The 21690-nt window shown below is 34.0% G+C and overlaps 1 protein-coding gene and 1 pseudogene across 3 annotated transcripts; one reads left to right on the top strand and one right to left on the bottom strand.

Moving 5' to 3' along the window:
- Window positions 1-9427: 9427 nt before the first annotated feature.
- On the top strand, window positions 9428-11755 carry LOC142640152 (uncharacterized; annotated as a pseudogene).
- A 4295-nt stretch (window positions 11756-16050) lies between these two features.
- On the bottom strand, window positions 16051-19776 carry LOC142641692 (serine/threonine-protein kinase PCRK1-like). Of its 3 annotated transcripts, none has more exons than XM_075816169.1 (5): window positions 19516-19776; window positions 18177-18582; window positions 17573-17833; window positions 17297-17419; window positions 16051-16970 (listed from the first exon to the last, which is right to left on the bottom strand). In XM_075816169.1, exons 2-5 carry the CDS (start codon window positions 18555-18557, stop codon window positions 16452-16454), a joined length of 1284 nt encoding a protein of 427 aa, XP_075672284.1. In that variant the 5' UTR covers window positions 18558-18582; window positions 19516-19776; the 3' UTR covers window positions 16051-16451. The 3 variants fall into 3 exon arrangements, with proteins under 3 accessions (XP_075672284.1, XP_075672286.1, XP_075672285.1); XM_075816171.1 differs by lacking the exon at window positions 19516-19776 and adding an exon at window positions 19400-19418; XM_075816170.1 differs by lacking the exon at window positions 19516-19776 and adding an exon at window positions 19147-19385.
- Window positions 19777-21690: the final 1914 nt, after the last annotated feature.

Below are 21690 nucleotides of genomic sequence, written 5' to 3'. Positions count from 1 at the left end.
AAAACACGGAGACAGAAGCAAAAGCCCCCATAAATTGAGCTTGTCCAATGGCATTCCAATTTTTTATTTTTTTAAAAGATTGGCTTAAGTAATACCCTCAAACAAAAACAAAAACAAAAACAACGGGGTTAAGTAATACCCTAAAAGGAATATAAAACATTTTAACAAAAACAAGCCATTTTTAATTTTTGTTTTCCTGCACAAGGATCATATATTATCGGTTGGATTTTTTTTACATGAATATAGAGCTAAAACTAAACTATTTTTGAATACTCACTAACCAAAGTTTCAAAAAGATGGAAAAATTATACAGTTCTCGTGGATCACGTCCCTTATATATATACATATTATTTTATATATAAGTATAATTTAATAAAAATATTTAAATTACATAATTATAATATTATTTTATATTAATAAAAAGTTGTTATTAAAATGTTTTTTTTTTTTTAAATACACCGTAACTAGTTTACTAATTTGAACAAATTCAAGATTTTTTTTTATGTACACCCTCATTTCGTGGAACACGTGTAACATGTTACATTAAGTTTAAATTATTATATAAGTTTTGAAATGTAATTTTTTTTCTTTCCTTTCCAAATATAAGTATAATGCCGATATTATTGAAACTTAAATTTTAAGGTAATCTTTTGAATATTTATCATTTTTGTTACTTTTTTTAGGACACATATTTCTAATTAATAATGTCTATTTTTTGGTATTATTTAGCCTAAAACTAAAGAGTTTGACTCAAATAGAATAAAATTTCACACTTTTTAACCCAAAATTTTAAATAAAAAAAACATTTTTTTTTTGGTGCCAAAAACTGAACGGCAACCTACCAAAAGAATTAATTTAAGTCCCAATTAGTTCAAAATGGACTGAAGTGAACTGAATTGACCAAAGTGTACCAAATATACCAAATTGTGGAAAAATGGACCGAATGTACCCAACTAAGTTGAATTTACCCATGTTGTATTTTAATTGTGGAAAAAGTCCGTAATTTTCTTTGGGACGTGTACTAAATTTTAGTGTGATTTCCATGTAAAATTAGTACTAAATATACTATTTGGTGTCTTTTATTGAGCATGTATACCATTAAAGATCACACATGGGTCCATTTAGTTTGTCATATTCGATCGGTCCCTTAAATTTTTTTTATGAAATCATAGATGTTATTTTTTTGAAGATCAGGTCAATTACTTTTTTCTTTCTCAAAAAAAAAAAAAAAAAAATTCAATTAATTTTAATTAATGAGCATGTCAAATTTTCAGAAAAAAAAAAAATGAGCATGTCAAATTTTATTGTGAATTATTAACTCTTGATTGCAATCCAGGTTTACAAGTGAATTAAGGCCTATCCCAATTTGTAGAACAAGCTAGTGACATCAGCCATTCTTATCCAATCCCTAAACCCAAAAGCACCCTATATAAATACCTTTTTTTTTTTTTTTTTCTCATATCATATTCTTCCATTCTCCCATTTCCATTCCCACATCTGGTAAGGCCTTGCCCTTTTGGGTTTTCGACCTCTAACATCTCTAATATCTACCCAAAAATCCCAATAGCCAACATCCCAAAAGTCCAAATTTTTACAAGACTAAGGGTAAGTTTGGTTCAGTCGTTTAGCTTTTTGAAATTGTGCTTTTGAAAAAATGATAGTTTTAAAAAGTGCGGTATGAAATTTGACTATTTAAAAAAACAGTGTAAAAGCTACTAAAAAGTGCTTTTTAAAAAAGATGTGTTTTTTTTTTTTTTTTTTTTTTTTAAATGAGTGTTTGGCTAGCACCTATCAAAATTACGGTTTGAAGTATAAATTACCAAAAATGACTATATATATATATATATGAGTTGGGTTCAAGTTATACCTGACGTAACTTTAAGCAATATTACACCAACCAATAGTTTTTAATTGGATGCAAATATGACAAATCCATCATTAAATTATATTATCTTCGTATATTCTCAATGCTTGCAAAATTTCAAGATGATCAATGATCAATGGGCATGTCATCAATCAATTGTTTAAATTTAAGTTTTTGTAGTTTGAAAAAATGTATAAAAGATTAATTTATGGATCGAACGATAAATTACATCTGATTGACATGAAATTTGGCATGTGTGTTAAGAACATATAAAACATGTAATTCAACAATTGAATTTTCAAAATATGAATTCAATAATAAGTTATTGAATGATGTAACATTACTTAGAGTTATACCAGATGTAATTTGAACTCATATTTTATATATATATATATATATATATATATATATATATATATATATATATAAAAAGAGAATTTCATTTCATTTTTATGGTTTCACCTTCATGAATTTTTTTTCTTAATTTTTTTTTAATGTCATAATTATTTGTCATTACTATGAATGAACTTTTGTCAACAGTAGTTAATTCTTTAATTTTTCGTGAGCACAAATTCAAAAATGATGGTGCAAAAGATGAAAAAATACATACCAATTCATAGTGCATTTATGATTTATCAGCTTGAGTAGTTGATAAAATCAAATAAAATTAGATTTAAAAATAAAATAAAATAATACTACCCACACAATATTTTTACAAAATATTCTTCTTCTTCTTCTTCTTCTTCTTCTTCACTTACCGAAGCCCCTAGCCATGGCTGAATGTTTCCATGAACAACCCGTCACTGCCCTAATACCTTTTGTTAAGAATATAAAGTGAGAGAGAAAAAATGAATAGTCTGTATATTCTGTGTAAATAATAATGTAGAATAGAGAGCCTTATATAGGCTAAGTATGTGTGCAGTACAAGTAATATGAGTAAACTACAAGTACAGTATACTAGGCCAAGCCCAATGGGCTAATCTAGTCTAAGCTATACACTAACATCCCCCATCAAACTCGAGGTGGCAAGGAGGAAGCCAACTGGAGTTTGGATATAAGATCTCAAAGACGACTAGACGGGTGAGTCTTAGTGAAGATATCAGCAAGCTGGTCAGTGGAGGAGATGGAGAATAACTTGAGATTTCCTTTCTTGAGATGCTGACGAGCGATGTGGCAGTCGATCTCAATGTGCTTGGTGTGTTCATAGAAGATATTATTATGAGCAATGTAGATAGAATTACGATTGTCGCAATAAAAAGGAGTGGCAGTGGGCTGTAGAGCATCTATGTTAGCCAAGAGCCACCAAAGCCAGACAAGCTCGCATAGCATATTTGAATAAAAAGATTTAAATTACATATCTAAGATTTTTTTTTTTTTTTTTAAATGTACACTCCCATTTCATGGATCACATGTAACATGTTACACTAAGTTAAATTATTATATAAGTTTTGAATTGTAATTTTTTTTTTCTTTCCTTTCCAAATATAAGTATAATGCCTATATTATTGACACTTGAATTTTAATGTAATATTTTGAATATTTATCATATTTTTTATTTTTTAGGGCACATATTTCTAATTTATAATCTCTATTTTCTTTGTATTATTTAGCCAAAAACTAAAGAGTTTGGCCCAAATAGAATAAAATTAAGGAAAAAAAAAATCATTTTTTTGCTTAAAACTAAAAGCCAACCTACCAAAAGAATTAATTTAAGACCCAATTAGTCCAAAATGGACTAATTGACCGAAGTGGATTGAATTGATTAAAGTGGACCAAATGTACCAAATTGAACCGAAATAGATCAAATGGGACTGAATTAGACCAAATGGACCATATAAGGCCAAAGTGGATCGAATGGGGCTAACGTGGACTAAATGGATAGAATGGAACCAAGTGGACTAAATTGGACCGAACTAGATCGAATTTGACTGAAGCGAACCAAAATGCTATTTTGATGTGACTCAAAAGTAATGTAGTAACAATAAATGCTACACTTCAGTTTTTGATATTATATAGAAGTTGTAACCATTTTTCTCTTGCATTGAATTGATGGCTTACTCCTATGAGCATTTCAAAAGTAGTTGAAAAGGTCGAACCTTAGCTTGGATGTTTTGCAAATCAATGGGAGCAGCATCACTTATTTAATGAAATTACCCGTGTTACATTTTAATTGTGAAAAAAGTAATTTTCAATGGGATGTATACTAAAATTTTAGTGTGATTTCCATGTAAAATTAGTAATAAATATACTATTTGGTCTCTTTTATTGAGCATACCACTAAAGATCACACGTGGGTCCATTTATTTTGTCATATTCAGTCCCTTTAATTTTTTTTTTATTATTATTTATAATGAGATCATAGATGTGATTTATTTGAAGATCAAGTCAATTACTCTTTCATTCTAAAAAAAAAAGTCAATTACTTTTAATTAATGATCATGTCACATTTTATTGTGAATTATTAACTCTTGATTGCAGTCCAAGTTTATTCCATTGCACTAGTGAATTAAGGTCTGTCCCAATTTGTAGAACATGCTATTGACGTCAATCATTCTCATCCAATCCCTAAACCTTAAAGTACCCTATATAAATACCTTTTTTTTCTCGTGTCATGTTCTCCCATTTCCATTCCCATGGCTGGTAAGCCCTTGTCTTTTTGGTTTCCAACCTCCAGCATCCCTAATATCTACCCAAAAATCCCAATAGTCAACATCCCAAAAGTAACCATCAGCTACCTTCCTCAAAGCACCAAATCAACAGCCACTCCACCTTTGAAAAAAGAACCAAAGCTCCCTCTTTTTTTCCATTCTCACCAACACAAAACAACAGCCATTCAAAACAAAACCAAAACCTAGAAAAATCCATCCTTTTACCCCAAAGCCTAAGAGAGAAGAACAATCAGCCCCCTTGGGAGACACAAATCCTAAGAAAAACTCCCTCTACCCCACGGTTGGTGTTGATACCGTATTTTGTTTGGCTCTAAATTTCGATAGAAGTTTTAGCCCTGAAGTAAATGAGTCATGATTTAATGGTTAAACCTCTTTTTCTTTTTGTTGATTTTTATCAATTTTTATGCAGTTGACTAAATTTGATTGAGCTTAAATTGAAATCTAACCATGCAATTAGATTAATTTTGATGCTATATTTAAAACCATGAAGTTCTCTATAATTTGATTGATTAAGGGAAAAAATCAGATTTGATTTGATATCACTTATTAAATGAAATTGCTCGTGTTGAATTTACTTGCGGAAAAAGTACATAATTTTCTATGGAACACGTATTAAAATTTTAGTGTGATTTCCATAAAAAATAGTACTAAATATACCATTAGAATGCAGATGATGTTATCTGAGTTCTCCAAAGCAAACCGTGGTGCTTTGATAAGCACTTGGTGGTCATGAGGAGGTATGATAGTGATATTGTTGTTCGTGATATTCCTTTTAATTAGACTACCTTCTAGGTTTAGGTCCAAAATATGCCGGTTAGATTCATGAACAAAACGGTAGCTGAATCAATTTGTGATACTGTGGGGATAGTGTGTCATTCTACAAGAGGGACTGATAAGGAGGGCGGCAGTTTCATGCGTGTTAAGGTTACTCTGGATGTCTCTCTACCTTGGACGACTAATATCTCTAGAGAATGGCGAGAAACGTTGGGTGAGTTTTAAGTACAAACGGCTACCTAACATTTGTTATTGGTGTGGTTGTTTAGATCATGATGATAAAGACTACTCTCTCTGGATTCGAAGTAAGGGCACACTTTCTCCAGATCAAAAACAATATAGTCAGAGTTTACAAGCAGCTCCATATCAATCTTCTAACAAGCCAGTGATTTATGTCCTTGGTTACTATGAAAATTTTGATACTCCCATTTCAAGAAGGGAGCCTGCCCGGTCCCCAAGGAGGATCCATTGGTTGAAACTGCTTCGGTAGCGGATAACCTTGATATGGCAAGCGATATTCATGATGGTGTCATTACTGAGGACAAGATACTTGCCAAAAATATTGCACAGGCTTGTAGCGAGCCTACAGCTGGCTATGAGTGTTCAGCCAAGCGCACGCCCCATGCAGATCCTTTCCTTCAAGAGAGCGGTGTCCCAGGGATTACTCCCGAAAATCATGGAGATTTTTTGATTGACACGTCCAAAGCTCATACACCAAATTGGGGAGCGAAGCATACGAGTCAATTCGAAGATGGTGATCCTATCCTAATTAAACTTAAGGAAATCGATCGTGATCTTCGAAAATTTGATGATCTGTTGAGCAACTCTGATAAGGCAAAGAGATAGATGGCCAACTTGCCATTACCTAAATCCCACTGATGTGGCAATTGAGATAATGGGGCCCTTTAAGGCAGGCACATACCATTCTACAGGCTTATTAACTGAGCCCACGGTTAAGTTTTGCAAGTCTAATGAGCCAAACTTCTCCATTCCTTCACTCCATCTATGTCCTAGGCCTAGGCTCCCGCTGCAGAATATTTCTAATAATCATGGGCTTTCAAGTGCGATTAAGTCAAAGAAACATGCTAAAGGGATTAAAAGTAAGTACAAAACCCATTTCAAAGAATAAGGAGGCCACAACTTCGGAGTTCACAAGAAAGCGTCCCCAAATTGAAAACTAAGTATACCCAGATACGATCGAAGAGAAGAATTGCTGAAACTGAGGGTGCTCATGGAGAGTCACCCCGTTTCATTGTGTCGGCGGTGGCTACATCCCAGCCACGCCGGTCACCATGAATTGTCTGAGCTGGAACTGTCGTGGGTTTGGGAACCCTTGACGAGTTCTTAAGCTTTCTGATTTGGTTAAAGCAAAAGGACCCAATTTGGTTTTTCTGATGGAAACAAAGAAGAAGAAGGCTTACCTAGAAAGACTGAGATGTCGTTTGGAATTCGACAACATGTTTATTGTTCCCCAAAAAAATTAGAGTGGTGGGCTCGCTTTGTTTTGGATGAATGAGCTGGATTTACACATCTATACATTCTCGCCTCAGCACATTGATACGGTGGTGAACCCAAGAATCTGTGATGCTTGGCGCTTCATCAGCTTTTACTGTGCCCCTGATGTTGCTAACCGGGAAGATTCTTGGTCTCTGCTTCCCCACCTTGGTTCGCAGTTTGAAATGACGTGGGTTTGTATTGGTAACTTTAACGAAATTACAAGACTGGAGGAAAAATCAGGGGGTCCTATCCGCCCAAAGAAACAGATGCAAAGCTTCAAGAATTGTTTGGATTTTTGCGGTCTAAAGGACCTAGGCTTCTCGGGTCTTCCCTTTACCTAGAGCAACAAACGATTCTTTGTGCCTGTAACTTGGGTGAGACTGGATCATGCCACAGCTTCAGCAAATTGGATGATAAAATTTCCATCATCCAGGCTTCACCATTTACCATGTTTTTCCTCTGATCACAAGCCAATTTGGTTATGTTCAGATGACATTCATAAGCGTTTTTTCAGACCTCAAAATTTATTTAGGTTTGAGGCCATGTGGTTGAAAGATGACCAATGTGAAGGGGTAGTTCATTCTGCTTGGGATATGAGCTCTGTGGGGAATCCAATGGAGAGTGTGCTATTAAAGGTTGGGAATTGTCAGGACAAATTGAGTACATGGAATAGAAGGGTATTCGGCAATATAAGGATCTTGTTAGCTCAAAAAAGAAAACAATTGAAGAAAGCCGAGGGGTTGTCGATGGCAAGGAGAAGGCATGAAAGGGTTTAGGCATTGAATGAGGAGATTGATAATCTGATGGATATGGAGGAGTGCATGTGGAATCAGAGAGCAAAGACAGACCGGTTGAAGTATGGGGACCAAAACACAAAGTATTTCCATTGTCAGTCCTCTAAACGAAATAAGAGGAACTTTATTATGGGTCTAGAGAATGAAATTGGGGAATGGATTGAGGAAGAAAATCAATTTGGTGATATGCTCATCAACTATTATTCAGGGCTCTTTTCATCTTCAAATCTTGTGATAAATGGGGTTGAACCAAGGATTTTTGCAAGTATGAATGATGATTTAGATAAGCCTTTCGAAGCCTCTGAAGTACAGTTTTCTCTCAATTAGATGGAGTCTTCTACAACACCTGGCCCCAATGGCTTACTGCCTTTATTCTACAAGTAGTTCTGGACCAAAGTGGGTGCTGAGGTCACTGATGCAATGCTTTCTGTGTTAAATTCGGGTACTATTCCAAACAACTTAAATCACACTCACCTAACCCTTATCCCAAAAGTTCAGAGTCCTAGGCAAGTTACGGATTACAGGCCTATTTGCTTAAGTAATGTCATGTATAAGCTTATTGCTAAAGTTCTTGCAAATCGTTTGAAACCCCTCCTCCCCTAGATAAATCTCTGAAACTCAGAGTGTCTTTATGTCAAAAAGACTTATAACTGATAATTTCCTAATTGCACATGAGACACTTCACTCCCTGAAAGCTAAAAGAACGGGTAAGTTGGGGTATATTACCTTACAACTTGACATGAGCAAGGCATATAACTAGGTTGAATGAGTTTTTCTTGAGAAAATTATGTTAAAGATGGGATTTAGTCAAAGTTTCTTTCACCTCATTTCCATGTGCATTTGATTAGTTGCCTACTCCATTAAGCTAAATGGACAGCCCCATGGTTTCACATGCCATCCTAGGATAGATACATGTCATTTTTCATACATCATCTTACGGTAGACCCATGTTATTTCTCACATGTCATCTTAGGATAAAAACATGTCATATATTCACATGTCACTATGTGGTAGATTATACATGCCATGCATTCACATATGATAGAATTTATTATTATTTCATTTCACATATACATGCATATCACTCAGGGGCGGAGGGAGGAGGGGCCAGGGAGGGCAGGTGCCCCCTGAAATTTCAAATTTTTTCATTAACAATATTGAAATACCATATTTGCCCCCTACACAAAAGACACAAAAAAAAAAAAAAAAACTCAATTAAGTTCATTCACGTTACCTTTCCTTTCCAGCTTTCCTTTTTTTTTTTTTTTTGGACAGAAGTGATAAAACATTTCCAGCTTTCCTAGTAGTAGTAGACTTCTACCCCTATAAGTAGTACAATTCTAATGATCTCTATAACAACTTTGCTACACCTACCCGGATTAGAAGTCAGTAGAACTCTGAAAAAAAAAAAAAAAAAAAAAAGTATATATAATGCAAACAAGGCACGCCTTCCATCACAATGAAAAAAATTTCTTTTCAATCCAGTCTCTTTCTTTGGATCTCAGAGTTGCTGTGCAGTTTTTAAAAGCATTCAAGTTGGGTTTTTAAGTTACATTCAAATATTTATAGGTATGCATACTCTTAATACTTTTGCTTTGATTTATTTATTTATTTAATTTTTTAAAGAATCAAATTATATGTTTAAACTGTTTATATTTAGATGGATCTCTTAATTTGACTATTCTTAACCATAAATTTATAATTCAAATTATATGTTTAAACTATTTGTATTTATAATGATCTCCTCATTTGATTATTCTTAATCATAGATTGTAATTTTTTTCTTTATTTTAATGATATGACATATATATTTGTAGTTAATTGAGATTATGGAGAATCTTGATTATAATAATGAGTCCGGATCAAATCCTAAACGAACTCGTATCGAAGTGGATGTTGCAAATCTTCCCACGGATCCTGGTTTAAGAATAAAAATTTGTAACTATCATCCTAATGAAAGAGATCAAATTAGAAGGCATTATCTACAAAATAAACCTTGTCAACCAGTTGATCATGATTTTCCACAAAGTCAATTTGGCAAAACAAAGCGTCGATTTAATCCAGTGTGGTTCAAAGACTATCCTAGTTGGTTGGAATATAGCATTACGAAAGATGCTGCATATTGTCTATTTTGTTATCTATTTCGACCTGATACCGATGATCAAGGAGGGGGAGACTCATTTGTTACTGAAGGATTCAGAAATTGGAAAAAGAAGGAGAAATTACAGAATCACGTTGGGGACCACAACAGTGCACATAATATAGCTCAAAGAAAACGTGAAGATTTGTTAAACCAGAGACAAAGTATTCAAACAGTTATAAATAAGCAATCGGATGTCGAGAAAAGGGAATATCGAACTCGTTTGAATGCATCAGTGGATTGTATTTATTTTCTACAACGGCAAGGATTAGCATTTCATGGCCATGATGAATCTAAAGACTCCAATAATCAAGGAAATTTCCTTGAATTATTACGGTTTCTTGCAAATCACAATGAAGAAATTAATAAGGCAGTCCTCGAAAATGCTCCTGAAAATCATCAAATGACCTCTCCTGATATCAAAAAAGAAATAGCAAATGCTGCAGCCGTTGAGACAATAAATGCTATTATTAAAGATATTGGAGACTCATTATTTGCTATTATAGTTGATGAATCACGCGATATGTCTACTAAAGAACAAATGGCAATTGCTTTGCGCTATGTGGACAAACTGGGACATGTGAATGAGCGTTTTTTAGGCATTACACATGTTAATAATACATCAGCAGTGACACTAAAGAGTGCAATTGAGGAAGTATTTAATAAAAATAGCTTACGCATTAGTAGATTGCAGGGACAAGGCTACGACGGGGCAAGCAACATGCGAGGTGAGTTAAATGGACTAAAAACTCTTATTTTGAAAGATAATCCTTCTGCCTATTATGTCCATTGCTTTGCACATCAGCTTCAACTAACATTAGTTGCAATAGCAAAAAATCACATCCAGATTGCAACCTTTTTTAACTTGGTTGCAAAGGTATTCAATATTGTTGGAGCATCATGCAAACGTCATGATATTCTTCGTGAAAAACGTAATGCTGAAGTTATAGAAGCACTAAAAAATAATGAAATTTCAACTGGTCGTGGCTTGAATCAAGAAATGAGTCTAAAAAGACCTGGAGATACACGTTGGAGTTCTCATTATGGTGCACTTGTTAATATTATTCACATGTTTTCTTCTGTAATTGATGTGATTGAAACTATTATAGAAGATGGTTTAGATTCTGATCAGAGAGCAGAAGCAAATATCTTAATTGGTTTACTCCAAACATTTGAATTTGTGTTTGATTTACATTTGATGAAAGGTGTGCTTGGCATAAGTAATGAGTTGTCACAGGCATTACAATGAAAAGATCAAGATATTGTGAATGCTATGAAGTTGGTTGACATTTCAAAGCAACGTTTACAGGTCATGAGAGATGATGGGTGGAACTCTTTGCTAGAGGAGGTTTCTGCATTTTGTGAAAAAAATAATATTAATGTTCCTGATATGGATGATTTTTATCAACCTCGGCCACGATGAAAAGCTCAAAACATGAAAAATTCACATCATTATCAAGTGGAGCTTTTTTATACTGTTATAGATATGCAACTTCAGGAACTCAATAGTCGTTTTGAAAATTCTGAATTATTACTTTGTATTGCGTGTTTGAACCCAGATAACTTATTTTCAGCATTCAACAAGGAGAAATTGATTCGGCTTGCTCAGTTTTATTCAAGTGATTTTTCAACAATTCAAGTTTCTTTCTTGGATAACCAACTTGAGACATACATCCATGACATGCGGTCCTTTGAAGAGTTTTCAGCACTTAAAGGAACTGGACAGCTTGCTGAAAAGATGGTAGAAATGAAAAAGAATGTTTCATATCCATTGGTTTACTCATTAGTGACTTTGGCATTGATCTTACCAGTTGCAACAGCTACTGTTGAAAGAGCTTTTTCAGCAATGAACATAATTAAAAATCGATTACGCAATCAAATAGGAGATCAGTGGATGAATGATTGCTTAGTCACATATATTGAGAAAGATATATTCAAGACTATTGAGTGTGAAGAAATCATGCAGCGGTTTCAAAATATGAAAAATCGTCGAGGGCAATTGAGTAAAATAAGCTAGGTGTGAAAAAATAAATTAAAGTTTACATTTTATGTTAGATTCTGTATGACAATTACATTATCATATAGTTGTTTACTTATTTTGTTATTAATATTGATTAATTTTTTTGGATTAATTTTTTACTTCCAATCTTGTCTTTTAATCTTGCCCCCCTGACCTAAATTCCTGGCTCCGCCACTGATATCACTCTTTTAAAATCAAGTGCCAAATATTTCAATTGTTGTTGGTGAGATTTTGAGATTGAATTCAACATGAGATACTGTCCTATTCATGTAGGCGTGGAGTGCCTACTACTTTTCCCACGTGTAACAAAAAATACACAGCGCACACATAACACACTCAGATTCATGCTCACACAATCATAAACCTGAAACCCAAAAACCCACAGATGAATACATTTTGAAACAATCTCCAAACCCCAAATCAGAAAATACCATGACAAACCATACCCAAAAATCCTATCTTTCAAAACCCCAATCCCAATCACAAAAGCAATCAATATACAACATAAAGATAAGAACTTTCGGCCATTGGTCAGAGGAAAAAGCAAATAGAAAAGAGAGAGAGAGAGAGAGAGGGCGGTAGCCACCTTGGTGGTGGCTCTCAGTGGCAGTGGCTGTGGCCTCAGCCTTGGCTGGATCCGAAAGAGAGAAATTTGGTGGTTAGAGGTCGAGAACCACCGTTGCTATGACCGCTTATGCAGTCAGAGCAAGAAGTACATAAATCTAAAAATTATGAATAACGTCCTCATACCATAAATCCAACAAGAAATAGAATCCTGTTGTGAACTAGAAAATCTGTAATGCTAGCAAAAAATACATAAATTTAGAAATTAAGAATAACATCCTCACGTCATAAATCCAACCAGAAAAAAATCTTGTTGTGTAATAATAACGTCCCACACCATAAATTCAAGTAGAATTCAATTGGAAAGGAAAATGATCTCATCAATCTGATGGATGACCTTTTGGATTGAAAGTGTTGATTTGCTTGGTTTCATGCAGTTCTTACCTAAATTGATTAAATCATTTACCATTTTGATTTTTGTATTTCTTGAAAATAATAGATAATTTACGTTTTTTTTTTTTTTAGCCTTCATCTGGCATATGATGTTTTTAGGGTTGTGTCGTTTAGTTGCCAGTTGGAGGATACAAACTCTAAAGCTGGAAATGTTAGTTGTTATTATTCTTTCAAAACCTGTTAAAATAAAGTTAATAATTGTCGTTTCTCAACACAAAAAAAAAAAAAAAGTTAATAATTGTCAATTGTGTTAAGTTAATTTAACACTAATCTATATTTAGTATAATTTGGATAAGCTATATACCTATTTTTAGGTCAGGCTGTGTGTATTCTTTTGTTCCTTCCAACATGCGCTTTCAATGGTAGTCCCACCAAAATCAATGAGTTTAGCATTTTGATCCTAAATATTAAGGGAAATTCAGTTATAATTTTTGGTGGATTAATTAGATAGAAAAGAAAACATTTATTTATATAGGTTTTCTAGTATATAGGTGTTTTTAGGGAGAAATTGGGTTTTTGCTCTTATTTTGAAAAAAATCTAGTAATATGTCTTTATTTTGAAACTATTTAGGTTCCTGTGCCTGTTTTGAAACTCGATTTTCTCAAAATTGAGTTTCAATGTAAAACTTGATTTGTAGAAAATTGAGTATAGGCGATCAAACTTAAAAAAAAAAAAAAAAAATTATGGAACTCGAATTCCACAAATTTTTTTATTTTTTTTTATTTTAAAGTTTGATTTGGCATAACTCAATTTTCTACAAATTGAGTTTCAAAATAAAGACACGAACCTAAATAGTTTCAAAACAAAGACATATTACTAGATTTTTTTCAAAATAAGGGCAAAAACTCAATTTCTCCCTAAAAACACCTATATACTAGAAAACCTATATAAATAAACGTTTTCTTTTCTATCTAAATAAGGGCAAAAACCCAGTTTCTCCCTAAAAACAAAGATATATTGCTAGATTGCAAATCACATTAGGGAATCGGATGCCAGGAGAATCTGGATTCCCCCTCAACCCCCTTCCTATAAAAATGTAGATTCCCTTTAAAATAGGTGGATATCCAAATTCCCTAACATAAAGGAAATTGTATTTTTTTTTATAAATTGACAATTTTAACTATTCTTCCTTATCATTTAAGCAATTGAGATAAAATATAAACAAATCATTAATATCTTTTCCCTTATCTTTATCTCTTCCCACAAAATAACATAAACAACATAGACAACTTTGTTGATATATTCATTAACAAAGTCCTATTTAGGTTTCACGTGTGAAAAAAAAAAAAAAAAAATTGAAGGGGACCCTCTATTATTACCAGGTATTCACTTTTACTGTTGTGTGTGTCGCTCAACAAATTATTAATAGATCTATTTTCATAGAAATTTGTTAATGTATCTCTCCGTATCTCAAATCTTGGTTTTGTTTAGTTGCTAAAAATATAGATTTAGATTGGTAGCTTCATTTGGTTTTTTTTTTGTTGTTGTTGTTGTCGTTTGTTTGTATTTTTTTTTTTTTTTTAGATTAATGGCTTTGTTTTTTTGTTGAAATCAAGAAGCAAGGTGCTGGGCAGAATGCTAGTTCTCTGCATCAAGGACAGAGGTTAGGTGCTAGTGAGAGTGCCTCACAGCATCAAGGGAAGTCTCAAGGTGCAATTATGATAAAGGGCAGTGGCCAATGGTGCAATAAAGAATTGATAGACTTGATTGAAGCTATACCACATGGACTAGAAGCAGTTAAATGATGTACACGTGTAACAATTAGGTAGTTTCAGCTGTAACAACTTTTCCCTCCAAAATAGGGAGTTGGTTATTTTTGTTTTTAGCTTGAATCAGATTGTATATGAAGGTGTAGGAGTAGTGAATTATCATTCATTAGATTGTATTCTTTTCTTGATCAATAAAATCAGTTTTTCTATTTAGAGAGAGTTCAAAATTTTACAAAGTATCAGAGCTTTGAAGCTCCTTCAATGGCGTCCACTGAAACCAATACCTCCTTTGATCCTCTCAACACACAATCCACACACACAGGCTTGAATCCTAACAGTGATTCCAATACTCCTAATCCCTATTTTCTTAGTTCTAGTGAAAATCTATGGAATATTCTTGTTGCTCAGCCTTTGCTTGGGATGAAGAATTACCATTCTTGGTCCAGAGCAATGGTGCTTACTCTCATTGCCAAAAAGAAGATTGGCTTTGTGAAAGGGAAGATTTCGATGTCAAATCTTGATTCACCTTTTGTATGAGAATTGGCAAATTTGCAATACTATGGTTATTTCGTGATTGATCAATTCTATGCACATTGATGTTTCTAGCAGCATCATGAACTGTGAAACAGCAAGGGAAATGTGGATCGAATTGAAGAATTTGTTTTCATAAGGCAATGGACCTAAGATCTACAATCTGCAAAGGGAAATTTCTCATATCTCCCCAAATTAGATGACAGTGACAAAATACTACACCAAATTCAAGCGTTTATGGGATCAATTGTTGAATTATGAATCATTTCCAAAATGTTGTTGTGGTGCAATGAAGATCTTAAGGGCTTCACTTGACAAAGCTTATGTTGTGAGGTTCTTGATGGGATTGAATGAGAATTTTGAGACTCTAACAAGCCAAATTCTCATTCAATCCCATCAAGAACCTCACAACATTAGCTTTGTCACATGAAGCACTCAAGATCGTCATTGCTCCACAACAACATTCTGGAAATGGTTCATAATTTAACAATTGATCCCACAAACACTTGAATTTGGTGTAGTATTTTATCACTGTCATTTGATTTTGGGAGATTTGACAAATTTCCCTTTGCAAACTGTAGATCTTAGGTCCATTGCCTTGTGAAAACAAATTCTCCAATTCGATCGACATTTCCCTTGCTGTTTCAATCAAGTCTATCAATTCTTTATTGCCAGGCCTTTACCTGCTAGAAGAGAATATCTCAGCCCCATCAATTTGTTTTTGTGTAGCTACATCTGTTAATAGTGTTCTTGCTCAGCCAAACATTTGGCATTTTAGATTGGGGCATTTGTCAAATGCCAAGTTGGCTTTGATGAAAGACAATAATGTACCTCATTTCAATGCTAATAAAATGATTCATTGTGAAGTCTTTCCTTGATGCAGAGAACAAGCATTCTGCCTAGCACCTTGCTTCTTGATTTCAACAAACTACGAATGTCTTTTCTAGATCATGACTATCATCTTTTGGTAAAAATGGTGGAAGATAATTTTGTTATGATAATGCGTAATCACTAGAGGAAAAAGCTGTATTGACAAAGATCAAAACACAAGATTTTCGTAGAATTGCCTAAACTGTAACTTATACACAACTAAATAATGCATCCTACCTGAGAAAACTTCCATTAGCAATAAAAGCCATCAGGTGGTCAAATTATTTGTATATGCACTCATCTATGCTGTTAGAAATTTACATTGCACGGTACATAGAGATTGGAATAATTTTACACCAACAAAAAAATTGCAGCCTTGCCAATTATACTTTGCACTCACTCATCTATGTGGATAGAGATTTTACATTTGTATTGCACAATACACAGAGAAAAGAGTAATTTTCACATTCAACCAAAAACAACAGTCTTGCCAGTGGCCTTTGGCCTGAATGGCATATCTGGACTCCTTACGAAAGGAACAGGCTGGCATTGAGAGAAAAAATATTCAAAATGTATTGACAGACTTAGGTCTCCATGTTTGCCAATTCAAACAACCTTTCTCTCCAATAATTGGATCCACAAACCTTCTCGTTAAACGTTCTCTTTTGGATTCTATGAAATCATCTTCTGGAGCCAAAATCTTCATGGGGGGTAGGGGACTTCCAATATCTGTTGTCTCCACAATTCGATTCACCATCTCCAAGACTTCACTCATTTTGGGGCGTGATTTAGACTGCCGCACCAAGCACCTGTTGGCTACAGCAGCTAACTTTTGGGCAGACTTGAGGGAATACTTCCCTTCGAGCCTTGGGTCCAAAATTAGCTCAAACTTTCTTAGATTAGACAGGTGAGGCCTGACCCATTCCAATAGCTTTTGCTCACCCTTGGGGCGGTTCCTATCGAGAGGGCGCCTACCAGTGATGAGTTCATAAAGGAAAACTCCATAGCTCCAGACATCACTTTTTGATGTAAGATGCCCAGTTTGGATGTATTCAGGAGCTGCATATCCAATTGTTCCCACAACCTATATAAAAGTCAGGAAAATTGGTTCTCTATTTCTGTGAACTATCATTAATTAATAGACAGAGATTGCATGAGTCATGGTTTGTTTCCATAATCTTTCCAGCAACAAGACGAATAAGGAATGAAGAAAAAGGTAAAGATAGAAAGTAACAATCTAACATGTTAGACAACAGACTATCCATTCAAGTGCATCTAGTAAGATGATCAACATAACTGACATTTTTCAATTAATACTAACAAACATTTTCAATGTTCCTGATTAATATTAATTTGATAATAATTAGTTAGACATGAGACACCCAACTTGTGCAAGTTTAGTAAACATACCGCTGTTGAGACATGACTTAATCCATCTGAAGGCCCCAGCCTGGCCAATCCAAAGTCTGACAACTTTGCAATCCATTGGTCATCCAACAGTATGTTTGAGGACTTGAAATCCCTAAAGATGATCTATGCCAATAACAAAATTTACAAAAGATCAATAGTTTATAAAGAAAAATGTTTTTAGTCTAGTAGCTTTAATGCATAATTGCCTATCTTTTCTAAATAACTCTTCTAAAATTCAGCGGATCTCTTTCTTAAACTCCAAAGAACACAAAGTACCTGAAAATCCATTCCTTCATGGAGGTATGCTAAGCCACGGGCAGTATCCTGGGCAATTCTCATTCTTGTGCCCCATGGAAGAGGTGTTCGAAACCGGTTTGATAAGTGATCCTGCACGCTCCTGTTGGGCATGTATTCATATATCAACAGCCTCTGGATCCCCCTTTCATCATCCTCAGCACAGTAGCCCAGTAGTTTAACAAGATTTGGATGTTCAACAACCCCTAAAACGTTTACTTCCGTCACCCATTCTTTATGGCCCTGTCAGAAAGATCAACAACAAAAATCACATAGGTATTTTGAACACTATGAAGACAGAGATATAAGAAGAAGACAATAGTAGAGAATATAATTTTATTCTTTCTTTCTAAACTTCACCAGTAAGAAAGCAGATATGTAGTGTTTCTAGCACTCCCTACACAATGCTATTGTGCTCACACTAAAGGTTTTATTCCATTACTCTGTGACACACTTACAGTTACAGATCATATGTAAAAGAATTCTCTGACTTTTCTGTAGCACATAATACTACTTAATATTGTTGCAAAATCAGATATAGCATAAGTATATTTTCACTCAAGTTCAGAAGGAGAAAAAAACATGCCTGCAATCCTCTTCTACTTAGTTGTTTAATGGCAACATCTATTTTTTTATGTGGATCATCTGTGCTCCGGATCACAGCCCTATATACACCACCAAACCCACCCTCTCCAATCATGAGGGCACGGCTGAAATTCTTCGTGGCTGCCTTCAACTCTGAGAATGTGAATTCTCTGAGATTACTTTGTCTTTGAGACAAGATTGCAAATGACTTAGCAGAAGATGCAGTGCTAAATTCTGAGACATTCTGAGAATTAAATTCAGAACCAAATGGCTTCAAATCCAGGTCGGTTGATATGGAAGTGGAAGTGGACCGAACAGAATTAGACTGTATAGCCCTTTGCTCATTATTTTTTTCTTTGTTGGAGAAATTAAAACACTTCATAGTCCCTTTAAAACTGATTGCCTCACTGCAAATGCAACAAGTGTATAATGGTGAGGAAGCAAGGCCAATACAAACAAGGAAAGAAACTACGTTTATATCTATTGCCACCACTAAATCACAAATCCCATGGACTATGAAATTCAAACAGTACCCAAAATTCCTCTTTCACATATTCATTTAGGTTGCATTTTTATTTGAGGATTTGAAGAACAATTGTTAGTATAAATTGCTTGATATTACATATGATGATGTGAGCTTTGGAGATTTTGCTCAAAGTAAAACACTTGTGATATTATGGATTTGAATTGACATCTTACACCTAATCATTTCTGATCCACATATTACTAAAGCTCAAATCCCTACATAAATTTCATCAATACAAAAAGCTCTATCATTTCATACTATATTCAAGTCATTTAAACTAAAATAATGAAAACCAAATCCTTCTCTTTAAATTCTTTCATCTAAACGAACCGTTAGATTATGCCATTATGGTCCTATATTTTACTTAAATGTTTCAATAAAAATTCAACATGAAAACAAGGAATTCAAACAAGCATATTTCATCATTTCTTTTGCAAACTCAAACCTTGTCAAGCCCCCCTATATTCAAACTGAATTTCTCAAACTTCTTCAACTTTCAAGTCCTACACTCTTGAACTATCCTTCAATCTTGTTTTTCAGGAACCCAAGCTCCAATTTTGATCAATCATGCAGAATAACAATACTTTGTTCCACCAAAAGATTGAAGTGCAAAAACGCATACAAAAAAATTAAGAAGATACTTTTAAAGAAACAACCAAAATTTCAAAAACCCAGAATTCCATTTCCATCTAACTCACTTGAATACTCACAATCCAGAGAATTCAATGATTTAGAAAAAGTCAATCTTTGAAATATAAGCATTCAAAAACAGAGAAATGATTAAAGGAGAAACTTCTAAAGAAGAAGACTTTACCTCTACATATAATAATGTCCACTAGATAGAACTAAAGCAACACTTTAGATATCATTCACACAACTACAATTTAGGAGCTTTAAAGAGAGACCCAGAAAGCAAAAAAGAGATTTGAGCGTGTCCAAGGACACGACGAGCTTCCCATAATCTAAGGGAAGTCAATATAAGGCAGCTGGAATTCAGGTTACCAAACAAAAACACCTTCATATATATAATAAACAGAGAGAGTAAAACCTCAAAAAGAATTAATAAAGAGAGAGAGAGGGTGTGTGTGTCTGTTGTGTGAAAAGGTACAATTGTGAAAGCAACAACCGTGTGAGAGATTGATGGCTTTGTCTGAGAGAAAGTCATAGAGCGAGTAATTTATGACGCGGACTGAGTCTGATGAGTTTTTTATTCATTTATTAACAGTAAAAACTAAAAAGATTTTTTTTTTTTTGGAATTTTTCATATGCATGGTGTGTTTTTTTAAAGGTCGTTGGCAGTTGTAATCCATTGTCGAGTTTTGTCTGATTCGGTAAGGGATCACCATCCCCTTCTTATAGTCATGAGACATGATTACATGTGTCTTGTTTCATGTACACTAGCTTATTAAAAGGATTTTTAAATAATAAAAGTATAAGTAAAGCCTTTTTTATTATTGTGAATGAGACTTTTCATTTGATTAGTTTAATTAAAAAATAAAAAATGATAGTGACATATTTTTTATTATATGCTAACACAATTTTATAAATTCTAACAAAAAAAAAGTGTACATGAAATGTACAATAAGATTTTTCATTAAAAGAAAAGAAAAAAACTAATAAAAGTTGTAAACCATTGTCAAGAATTTATGCTTTTTGGGTATAACTGGGCTAGGTTGTTGTAACTCTATTTCTTAAATTGCATAGGGAGTTTTCTAATGTTAAAGTTTTTGTCTTATGTTTGTTTGGACCTATAGTTTGGATTCAATGTATTTTTTTTACTTTATAAATTTGATAGTTATAGTGAATGAAGATTTGAACATTACATGTTTTTATTAGAAATACAAAAAAAAATGTCAATTAAACTACAAATGATTATTATCAATTGAATGTCATAAATTCAAATATTATTATATTTTTTTATTAAAAAAATTGGTTCAATTCAGGTTTGTCCAACCCAAACACAAACCCGAATTCATCGTCCTACTTGGAGCCATTCGTTCCAGAACCTACTCAATCCAAGCAATGTGGCAAGTAGCCGCAAATGTGTTCCTTCAACACTCGACATCAACGGGTTGAGTAACTCCTTTCATTGTCTAAGATCCAAGTCTCTCAATTGGATCATTCTCCTCCTCCTCCTCTCACTGTGACCCATTTTCTTCCCCCTATGCCACCAATTTTCGCAAATCTTGCAAGATATTTGTCAAAGCTAGTGGAGATCTCCACAGATTCGCTAAGATATCCATTAGAACCGATAAGATCAAATCTTGTTCCATTGTTTGTGCATCACACTGGTCACCCACCTTGCCTATCTCGATTTTGATAGAACTAACTAGAGAATTTAAAGGCGAGTGGCGGGTTCATCCCAAACCCAATGTGACTCGACTCGTGAACAGTCCTTGTTAAATTACTCATTTGGTCCTCCAACTAAAGGGTAATATCAATATGGTCCCTAAACTATTAATTATGTCAATTTAATCATTGTCAAGTCTCTCAACTTAGAAAATCTAGTCAAATTTATCCTTGAATCTCCTCTCTGTTTAAATTTTAATGAAATTAGTTAATGTGATAAATGTAAAACACAATAAAAGATTAACATAGAAACTATAAAAAATTTCTAGGGGTAATTACACATAACCCACTTGTAGTTTGGGCGAAAATCACTTTGCCTACCCGTGGTTTGAAAAGTGTCACGTAACCCACCTGAGGTATGTTCCGTTTGTTTTCCGTAACCCACTTCTGTTAAAATCAGGGGTAAATATGTATTTTTACTCAAATTTTATGTCTCTCTCCTCCCAAAACAAAAATGCAAGAGAAACAAGATCAAAAAGTGATATTTGTCTCTCTCTCCATTCTTGAACATGAAGAACATACCCAAAAAAACCACAGAACATGAAGAACCCACCAAAGCCATCACCACCACTACCATTGAAACTACACACACACACACACACACACACACACACAAAACCCACAACACTAGCCACCACCA

This window comes from Castanea sativa, chromosome 6 (genome assembly GCF_040712315.1).
Source record: "Castanea sativa cultivar Marrone di Chiusa Pesio chromosome 6, ASM4071231v1".
NCBI classification, from domain to species: domain Eukaryota; kingdom Viridiplantae; phylum Streptophyta; class Magnoliopsida; order Fagales; family Fagaceae; genus Castanea; species Castanea sativa.
The sequence above is the reverse complement of the archived record's forward strand: the minus strand, read 5'-3'. Positions and strand labels throughout refer to the sequence as shown.

Coding starts and splice junctions, on each gene's coding strand:
- LOC142641692 (XM_075816169.1), bottom strand. CDS start 18,557: ATGAAGTGTTTTAATTTCTCCAACAAAGAAAAAAATAATGAGCAAAGG. Junction 17,834..18,176: donor TAAGTAGAAGAGGATTGCAG/GCATGTTTTTTT, acceptor TCTTTCTGACAG/GGCCATAAAGAATGGGTGAC. Junction 16,971..17,296: donor TAAGTCATGTCTCAACAGCG/GTATGTTTACTA, acceptor ACTTTTATATAG/GTTGTGGGAACAATTGGATA.